At 58.1% G+C, this 10,034-nt stretch overlaps 2 protein-coding genes across 3 annotated transcripts in view; one reads left to right on the top strand and one right to left on the bottom strand.

Annotated features, from left to right (window-relative positions):
* The window catches only part of LOC108291612 (proline dehydrogenase 1, mitochondrial-like), an 18,981-nt gene extending 15,354 nt beyond the window's left edge, over positions 1–3,627 (top strand). The window contains 2 exon segments of the mRNA XM_017512033.2: positions 2,900–2,988; positions 3,065–3,627. Of these exon segments, the coding sequence (XP_017367522.1) occupies positions 2,900–2,988; positions 3,065–3,252 (277 nt within the window). The 3' untranslated portion in view covers positions 3,253–3,627.
* Positions 1,984–9,899, bottom strand: DGCR6L (DiGeorge syndrome critical region gene 6 like). Of its 2 annotated transcripts, none has more exons than XM_017512036.2 (5): positions 9,695–9,899; positions 9,444–9,604; positions 6,027–6,127; positions 5,290–5,430; positions 1,984–2,097 (listed from the first exon to the last, which is right to left on the bottom strand). In XM_017512036.2, exons 1-5 carry the CDS (start codon positions 9,802–9,804, stop codon positions 1,999–2,001), a joined length of 612 nt encoding a protein of 203 aa, XP_017367525.1. In that variant the 5' UTR covers positions 9,805–9,899; the 3' UTR covers positions 1,984–1,998. The 2 variants fall into 2 exon arrangements, with proteins under 2 accessions (XP_017367525.1, XP_017367523.1); XM_017512034.2 differs by lacking the exon at positions 1,984–2,097 and adding an exon at positions 4,307–4,851 and having other exon boundaries at positions 9,695–9,898.
* Between the last annotated feature and the right edge of the window lie 135 nt (positions 9,900–10,034).

Below are 10,034 nucleotides of genomic sequence, written 5' to 3'. Positions count from 1 at the left end.
TTTTTTTGAGGCAGAGTGTTGCTTTGTTGCCAGACTGGAGTGCAGTGGCAAGATCTTGGCTCACTGCAACCTCTGCCTCCCAGGTTCAAGTGACTCTCCTGCCTCAGCCTCCCTAGTAGCTGGAATTACAGGTGCATGCCACCACACCTAGCTACTTTCTGTATTTTTTGTAGAGATGGGGTTTCACCATGTTGGTCAGGCTGGTCTCGATCTCCTGACCTCAAGTGATCCACCCACCTTGGCCTCCCAACGTGCTGGGATTACAGGTGTGAGCCACTATGCCTGGCCGTTCCCTTAACATTTTTGTACATCTGAAATGTCATGGTTTGTTTTCTCTTTAAATGTTCATCCCGTGGAGCACAACTTTGGTAGAATTCTAACAAGTCAAATACAGAAGTTAGGTGAAGTCCGTTTTTGGATATTCCAGTACCATCACTCTGGTCTTACCTCATGCCTAAGCCCAAGCTATGCCCACAGTGGGGTCCTAGGTCCTTCTCCCCTCCCAGATTTTGTGTTTCCAGGGATGGGACCCCCAGAACCTTTGGGGGCCTGGGCAGCAGCCTCGCTGGCTCTCACCTTCCTAGGAGCTGAGCAGGAGCTCCACTCCACAGCAGGGCAGGGTGCCCTAGATCCAGGACTTGAGGCACGAGGGGGTTCCTCAAGGAGCTGTGAAGCCGCAGGGCCAGGGCTGTAGCCAACAGGACACATCCTGGCCCTGCTAGGGGAGCTGACTCGCGGCTCGGAAATCATTCAGTGATGTCCACACTTGGCCTCTGTTCATGATGCTGCTGCTTTGTCATGGCCTGAAATGGCAGCACACCCCCTTTTGTGCCCCGATCCTCTGCTAATTGTAATAGATGTGACGGTGACGGGACAGGCTCACTTCGTCCACACGCACAGGCCTGGTGGCCAGCAGTGCCCAGCACTCGGGAGCTGGTGGTGGGCCCTCTTAGCTTACCATCAGGACTCCCAGCCTCTGGTTGGACTCTCAATGCTGGTGGACTCACAGTCTGACTAGGCATATCATCATCCAACTCTAAAAGGACAGCCTGCCCTCAGCAGGGCTTCCTCTCTCTCCAGCTTCAGCTTCCTCCCCCCGACCCCACCTGGGACCTGTCTGTCCTTACTATTTTGCTGTGTCAGTGGCTCCCCCACTGGACACCAGTACCATGTCTGAGAGGGTGGACCCCTGCAGGCTTCAGCTCTGTGCCCCTGCTGTGGGTGGCTGGGTAGCTGGGTCTAGAACCTACCTCCCCTGGGGAAGTGGTTCTAGACTACGGTGGCTGTTCTGTCCTAGGCCGGGCCCAGACCACCACACTACCCACCCTCAAACAACCCCAGTTGGCTTTGGCCGAGGAACAAACCAGCCCCAAACTTAGAGGATGGAACAGCAGCGTGTTCCGTGGGCCAGAGGCAGGCTGGATCAGCTGGTGCTTCTGCTGCTGGCTGTGCCTGTGTCCCTCCTGTACCTGTGACCAGCTGGGGCCGGTGGGGCCTAATGACCTCATTCATGGTTGGGGCAGTAAAGGAGACTGTGTCCTGTATCCAGTGTCCCACAGGCCAGCCCAGGCTAGGCTGTGTGGTGGGCTCAGGCTTCCAGAAAGCCTGTATAGGGCAAGCCTCTGCTTGTGTCACCTTTGCTACCTCCCTGTTGGCCAGAGTGCCTCATGAGGCCAAGGCCAGATGCCAGGTGGAGTGAGCTGCTGCCCTACGCTGGGAGGAGCGCAGTCACATGGCAGAGGCTGTGCACACCAGCAGGGGAGGGGGCAGCCAGCAGTGGCAGCCTGGCTCTAGGGTTCATGTCCTGGGGTTGAGAAGGCACAAGCTGGAGATCAGGGCAGTGTGGCAGAGGTGGGTGCCTGCTTTAGCTGGGTGGTCCCAACACCGGAACCCAGCCCAGGGATGGAGGGAAAGGGCCTATGGCTGATGGGTACTCTGGGAGCTTGAGCTGGGGTGGGTTGGGGGAGGGTGTGGGAAGCACAGCACAGGCCCTGCCAGTCACCTGGGTGATGTGTGAGGAGCAGGTGGAACTTGTCCCAGAGTGGGGGCCCCAGTGCTGTGCAGACCAGCTATGTCGGGATACCTGGATATAGGAAGCTGGAGATGAAACTTCAGAACTGTCACTGCATGGATATTTCAAACCATGAGAATTTTTGTAAAACCCTGTAAGGGGTGGTGTCAGGACAGAGTTTAGGGCTCCCACCCCCTATCTGAGCAGTGTCACATCTGCAATTTAAAATTTTTTAGTAGCTACGTTAAAAGGGAAACTGAATTTCAGTAATACATTTTAATTAACCCCAAATATATAAAATATTACCACTTCACATTGTATTCAAGTTGCTTTTAGAAAAGTGATGTGACATTTTGCATTATTTTACTACAAAGTCTCCTAAATCCTGAGTATTTGACACTTGCAACATATCTCGATTCAGAGCAGCCACCTTCCAAGGAGTCATGGGCTGTGGCAGCCGTGTGGGACAGAGCAGCTGTGGGGCGCAGAATCCCGGAAGGACTTGAGGGAGGGATGGCGGGAGAGCTGAGGAGCTTCCCTGCCCTGTGGGGCAGGCTCCTGGGTGGGTCAGGGCCTCAGGAAGGGCTGCACTTCCAAAACGGGAGGTGGAGAGGTGGGGGTGGGGATGGCAGGAAGGGGGCCTTGCTAAGGGCCGAGCCTCCCCAGGGGGAAGAGTAGGGCAGCCCAGCAGAGTCCTGCTGCTGGGAAGAGGCCTCACTGGGGCAGGGCTGGGCTATGGGCCCACCTCACAGGGGATGAAGTCTGGGGAGTATAGATGGGGGACCTAAGGTGGCAGGACAGACTCAGAGCTGGGACAGGGGCCCTGTACCCTTGCACTGGGGGCAGTGTCCTGGAACTGGCCCTCAGCTCCTGGCTTCACCTGCACAGGATGGAGGAGCTGTGCCTGCATCCTGCTGGCCACCAGGTGTATTTTGGCCAGCTGCTGGGCATGTGTGACCAGATCAGTTTCCCGCTGGGTGAGTGGGGCCCTCCCTGGTATGGTGCGGTGGGGTGCTGGGCCTGGGCTTCATGGCGCATCTCTCCTCCACGCAGGCCAGGCCGGCTACCCTGTGTACAAGTATGTGCCCTATGGCCCGGTGATGGACGTGCTGCCCTACCCATTCCGCCACACCCTGGAGAACAGCAGCCTCATGAAGGGCGCCCGTCGGGAGCGGCAGCTGCTGTGGCTGGAGCTCTTTCGGCGGCTCCGAACTGGCAGCTTCTTCCATCGCCCCGCCTAGCACCCTCGAGCCCACCCTCGGCCTCCAGTCACCCCAGCTCTGGCCTCCAGGGACCCTCGCCCCTCCAGGCCATCACCATCCTCACACAGATTCACCTTTTTTCACCCCACACTTCAGAGCTGCTGGATGTGGGCCAGGTGCCTCCCAGCCCCGCCCAGGGTGTGGGCCGAACCTGATACCTGCCTGAGAAAGCTGCTGGGAACTGTCTGGAACTCTCCTTGGATGTGTGGGCCCAAGCCCTCACCTCCATGACCCACATGTCCTTGGACCTAGAGGACTGTCTGCCTTCTGCCAGGGCCAGCCCACAGAGCTTGAGCCCCTTGGGGACAGTGGCCGGGCTGGGGAGGCCTACCTGGTCAATAAAACACTGTTCCTGCAGCTGAGAGCCCTTGTTCCCACACAAGGTCAGCTCTGGACAGCAAGAGGGAGGGGCTCAGACTCTGGCCTCCAGCGTCATCTGTTCCTGGAGGCTAGGCCCTGTACAGACCTAGCCACCCAGGGTGCTGGACACCCCCAACCCTGACTCCACAACTCAGGACCCAGCAGGGCCCCTGGGCTTGGGGCAGCATGGAGGGGACTCATGCAGATGCAGAGGCCCAGCTCCCCAGGTGGGCCTGACACCCCTCCCCCTGGGGCTCCTCCTCAGACCATTCCCTGCCGTCCGGCACCCACCCCACCACCGCAACCATGACCTGCATCAGGCTCCTCCTAGTGGTTCCCACAGGACACTGACCAGGCTGCAGCAGGTACACACTCAGCCCCCTGCCTTCTCCCACACTCTCCAGCCCCCAGTCCCACGAAGCAGGCTGGATGTGGTCCTCAGGCCCTGGGGCTTGGATGGGGGCCCTGTGCAGATAGCAGTGACAGCATCCTGGGACCAGGGCTGGGACAGGAAAGGTCTGGAGGCTCCCAGTCTCCATGCAAGGGGAGGGGTGGTGAACTGGGCACACAGCCCAGGAAGGGACCTCCAGGCAGGGTCCTCTGCTGCAGCAGAGGTGGGGGCCATACCAGGGCTCTGGTTATGGCAGAACCCACAGCTGTCACACAAGCCACATGCAGGCCACACTGAGGCATCTTTATTTCTCTGAGTCACACAGAGCTTGGGCCTTGGAGCCTCTTCTGCATGGGGGCTACAGCTGCCAAGGGAGAGGCGGAGACCAGAACAAGCACTCAGGTGGGCCCCAGTGCAGGTTGCGACATGCCCCGCGGAGTGAAAAGGTGTGAGAACCCCCATGCCCACTCGCCTGGCCCTGAGGCAGGTAGTGGCAGGCTGGACCCGCCTCCCCTTTATGACATGCTAGCATTTGGCAGAAAGTCCCAGATGAAGATAGGGACAGGCAGCCAGGGTCCACCTGGTCTCTCCTCAGCAGGGAGACCCTGCAGGCAGCTGCGAAGGCAGTGGCCAAAGGTCAAGAAGATGAACTCTGCCCAGCCTCCTGCTGCCTGTGACTATGGTGGGACAGGGCTGCCTTCCTGGTCACACTGAGCAGCAGGTGGCTGCCAGCGACCTCCCAGTCCCAGGGATGCCTTCCCTGCCTGGCAGCCCCTCTGCTGCAGCTTCCGGATGAGCTCCAGCAGGTTCATCTGCAGCATCAGCTCCTGGGATATAGAGGGGCCCCATGAGCATCAGAGTGCCCAGGCCCCATTCATCCCAGCCTAGAGGTGCCAGACAGTGAGCCCATGGGGCGACCATCCTGTGAAGCCGGTCATGGCCTGCCAGGAAAGGGTGGAATCTAAGCCTCTGCTCCCAGCAGGACCATTCAGAATGGCATGGGGGAGGAGAGCAGAAGAGGGTCATGTGGGCCTGGGGAGGGTGGGCAGTACCCCATGGTTGGCTGGCTCACCCTCCTGTAGGGAGTGGGCCCAGCCTCTGTGCTGGGAACAGCATAGAAATCCTTTCTGGAGCCTCAGTCCTTCCACTTCACCCCTATACTCTAAGCCTGGATTCTCAGGGACCAGTGGTGAAACCCCAGATGGAATGGGGTCTTCAGGGCTCAGGGGCATTCGGGCTAGGGCAGAGCAGGCCCAGGCACTGACCTGCGGGTTGGTGGTCACGTAGAAGCCAGCCACCCCCGCCTTCTCCAGTGTGCTCTGCTGGTCAGCCACCTTCCGGTCCAGCTCCAGGACGATCTTCCGGTCCATTGCCCGCTGCTCCTCACGGATCCGGTGCTCCACCGCCTGCCGTGGGTGAGGGAGGGTGAAGGCGGCTCAAACAAGTGCCTGCTGCCGTCCCCAGAAGCACCAGCTCTGACACCACTGATGCATCCTCACCACACCCAGGTCTCTCCTCGGCCAGCCAAACCCTGAAGTGGGGCTCCAAGGGGCTTCCACGAATGCCCCGACCTGGGGCTGCCTTGGGACTGCACACGCATCTCTGCAGACACCCACTTCCCCATGGCTTGTTGGTTAAATGCCAGTCTCCGGCTGTCCCTGTGCTCCCTGGGAGAAGGATGGGCCCTTTCCTGGCTGGCTCCATCACCCCACCATTGCCCTTGTACCCCTGAGGCCACCTGCTCTGTGGAGGCCCCAACCCACAAGGAGCTGCTATGCAGGGGAGCATTGGTGGGCCTTCACCCTCCACCCAGCCTCAGCATACCTGGCACCCACAGGGAGGAGCCACCCGGTGTGAATCACTAGGCCTCCAGTGGCCCATTCAGGCCCAGGGTAGCCACCCATGCCTGAGCCCCCCTGCTCTCCTTAGCTCAGCTGGTCAGCAGAGCCAAGTGGTACCCACAGGAGAACTGGGCTGGCCACCCTGCCTGTGCCCCCAGTACCTCTAGTTCTTGCTGCTGAGCCAACTGGAGCACAGGCAGGTTGTGGGGCCGGCAGCCCTGCTGGGCTTCCTGGTGCTTCTGCCGCAGCGCCTGCCTGAGCACTGGAAGGATGAGAGCCCATCAGCAGGGGTGGGACTCGGCAGCAGCCCTCGCCCATGGGCACCTGCCCTGCCCCGAGCAGAGCAGCCAAGCCAAAGGGGTGTGTGCACTGCGGAGGATGCCAAGCTCCTCCATCCTCCCAGGCCCACTGTCAGCCAGGGCCGGGCCCTCCTCTGGCAGCAAGTCTCCCGGGGACTCCAGAAGATGTGGGGCACTCAAAGAGGGTGGGGTGGGAAGGCTGGGTGGGGCCAGAGCTGCAGTCCCAGACCCAGGGCAACTGGAGGCGGTGGGAGGGAGGGAGGCTGCAGTCTGAGGGCTTCAGGCCTCACATGGCCACAGGCCAGCAGTGCTGTGTGTGCTCTGCCCCATCATCCATGGGACATGTACTCAAGTGTCAGAGACCACCTCAGGCAGAAGCATGGGAAAGGATCCAAGAGGTAAAGAGACAGGACACTGAAGAACTGGTGAAGAGCATCTGGACTGGGCCTGAGTGGGGCCTCTGCATACCAGGGGTGTGCTCGGCCCCTCCACCCTCAGTGCTGCCCTTCAGGGTGGGCAGCTCCCTCCCCCATTTGCAGCTCCCAGCCCCCCACAGCACCTGAGGGAGAAATGTGGGCACAGACCTGGGAGGCTCCAGGCCAAGGAGTCTGTGTGGCTCTGAGGGGCTCACCTTCGGCCACCAAGCAAAGCTCCACGGTCCCTGCTGAACTGTGCATAAACACAGATGTGCAAAAACTGTCTAGTCTGAAGGGAATGTACAGACGAAGTGATCATGGGACACAAAGAAGCCACCATGGTGAAAGGGAACACGCAGCACCCTGCAGCTAACACCAGTAACCAGTAAGTGCCAAATGGCTACAGCTCCCTAGGAAGGAGGGGTCCCTGGCCACAAGAACACGGGAAACCCAACACTGTTCCTGGGAAGAGCCCTGATGCTTGCTGCAGCTCTTCTCAGGAGGCCCCTGAGGCTGCCCTGCAGGTAGCCTGGCTCCCGCTGTGCCTACAGCCTTCCCCGGCCTCCTGTTTCTTGGCATTCTGTACACACCTCGACAATGGCATTTATCACATGAAATATGTTTCCAACCAAGACCCCCCCTCGAGACATCATAACATAGGGAAGCAGCGAAATGTCATCTTCACTCTACTGAGTGCCAGGTCCACTGCCAGATTCCACTAGGTAAGCAACCAAAAGGCAAGAGGAGAGCCACACTGGCTGCCTGGGCTTAGACATGACCAGGGAACACAAAGCAGGAGGAGCAGCCAGTCAGCCCTGCTGACTCAGCAGGAGAAGCAGAAAGTCAATGCAGACATGCCTGCTGCTGGTGAAACCAGGGCCTGGCCCACGCCTTCTGAAGCACAAACGGCACTGGGTCCAGAGAGTTACCGAAACTCCTCATCCTGCTAGAAGGAACCAGAGCTCTGTGGAAAAATGACCGATTCTAGTAGAGACAGAGAAAACAAGAAAAGATGAGCTGAACATGTTCCTGAACCATAAAGCAGGGAAGTGCTCAAGGAATGATGGGGAGGAACCTAAGGGAGCCTGGAGCGCCCCCACTGGCCACACATGGCACAGTCTGAGCATCAACAAATAATGGGCCATGCGCTTCAGATTAGTAAACCGTACGCATTTTACAGCTCAATGAAAAATTTTAAAAAGACAATCACCCAGACATTTAGGGGAAGAAGTAATGCCGATTCTGCACAAATTCTTCTGGAAAACTCAGGAGGAGAGCGCACTTCCAAACTCCTCATGTAAGCCTGGCAAAAACCCTGACACCCAAACCAGACAGTATTCCATAAAAACTACAGACCAAAGTTTGTCATGAATATAGACAAAAAAATTCTTCAAGATTTTAGCAAATCAAATCTGTGTACATAAAAAGGATACTACAACATGACCAAGCAGGACGGAATTCAAGTGACTGTAATTAATGTAGTAACAGAAAATCATTCACCACGTGATCATCTCGGCTGCCAAAAATGGGTCTGCCAAAATCCAACATCCATTCTTGATAGAAACACACTAATCCTGAAGCAGACGGATATGCCTGCCCTCTGGGGAAGGGCACACCGCCAGGAGGAATTTTTGCCACATGAAAACTGCCTTTAATCAGGCTTTTACCAGCTGTCCAGTTTACAGAAAACCCAGAGCGGAGAAGCAGGTTAAATGCACGAGGAAGCAATCTGATAGATCCAGAGCAGGGCATTCTAGAAGTAAATTGCCCTGGACTCTACAGACAGTCAATGCCACAATAAATGTGGGGACTGTTCCAGAAGCAGAGAGACCCAAGCAACCAACTGCAGCATGAACTTGGACTGGATCCTTACATATAAAGCAACATTCTGCGACAAGTTAGGTACCAAGATGCGGCCGCGCACACATCTGGAGACACCCAGAACGGTTAATTTCTCAGAGGGCTACCCTCTGTGGGTGTGTAGGAGACTGCTCTTGTTTTAGAGAACTTGCTCCCAATCCAAGGCCAAGGTTAACCCCCCAGGTTGTCTGGAGGCATTCTTGGTTTTCAGGACTAGGGAGGGGACCCCTGCCATCCTGCAATGCACAAGACGGCATCTGACCATAAAGACTTACCCAGCCACAAATGTCAACATCCCTGGGTTGAAAATCCTGGTCTCCAGGAAAGCTAGACTCTTTGTGAACTGCTACGCTGTCAGGTGTATGTATTTACTGATATTAGGAACTACAGCAAAATGTTAACTATTGAACTTCTGGTGGAGAGCACAAGGGTATGCACTACATCATCTTTTCAGCTTTTCTAAATGTTTGAACTTTTAAAATAAAAAGTTTGGGAAAAATAAAACAGTAAAGGTGGAAATCTGCAGGAAGGGGCTCCTAAGCCCACCAAGCATGTGGCTCAAGTGGGTCCCTCCCAAACCCGAAGAGTTTGGGAGGGTGTCATGGGACAGTGCTTAGGAATTTGATGTGCAACTGGTATGAGGCCCTACGGGGCGTGAGAGGGAACGGACCCTGAAGAGCGCTGCACAGCTATCAACAGACCTTCAACTACTGAGGGGCAACGCAGTTAGGGCCAGGCCAGCCAAGCACCGAGGCCTAGGGCCATCCTGTTTGGAAGGGGGTGGGGCACAGGAAAGCCCGAGCAGGCAGTTTCTGCTAAGAAGGGCGGCTTCTGAAAACAAGGGCGCAACTGAAAACAAAACTGTTTGGACCCACTGGTCACCAAAAAGGCGCTCAGTCTCCGCGCCCTTGATTCTGTCAATCTAAAGGACCTCTTCCGAACACTCCCAGGGAGGGGGCCGATCTGCACAGATACCAAGAGCGGCCGGGACCCTAACCCTGACCTCTGTGCTCGTTCTGTAGACGCAGGCGCTGGTTGTACAGGCTCTTTTCGGTGAGGTGCTGGATCTCCAGTAGCCCCTGCACGATTTCGAACACGGTGCCGTCGAGAAGCGCCAGGGCCAGGTCGCTGAGCGTGGTGTAGGACAGGCGCTGCTGGAAGGAGCTGCGGGCAAGGGGGTGCGCGGTGAGCGCCTGCGGGACCCAGGCCGGCTTGGCTGGCCGCCGCCCGCCCCGCCCCGCCCCGCCCGTGTACCTGGGCAGCTCCTTCACCAGGCTCTGCAGCGCCGACAGCAGCTGGTAGTGTCGTTCCTGCTGCCGGGTACCGTCCGCCACCTCCTCCAAGGCGCCCGCGTAGCGGTCCATGACCCGGGCTCCCGCTAGACGCCCGCTTCAGCGACGCACGCCCCCAGCTCCATCCCGAGCGCGGGACGCCCCGCCCTTTTACGACAGTCAAAGGCGCAGTGCGCCCCGCCCCTTTTACGACAGTTCGGTGCACTGCGTGCCCGCCCGCCAGCCCCACCCGCCCCTCCCTCCCCGCCGCGCGCCCCGCCCCTCCCTCCCCGCCGCGCGCCCCGCCCCTCCCTCCCCGCCGC

This window comes from Cebus imitator, unplaced genomic scaffold (assembly GCF_001604975.1).
Source record: "Cebus imitator isolate Cc_AM_T3 unplaced genomic scaffold, Cebus_imitator-1.0 Scaffold461, whole genome shotgun sequence".
Lineage (NCBI taxonomy): Eukaryota > Metazoa > Chordata > Mammalia > Primates > Cebidae > Cebus > Cebus imitator.
Note: the sequence above shows the minus strand (reverse complement) of the source record. Positions and strands in the feature narration are given on the sequence as shown.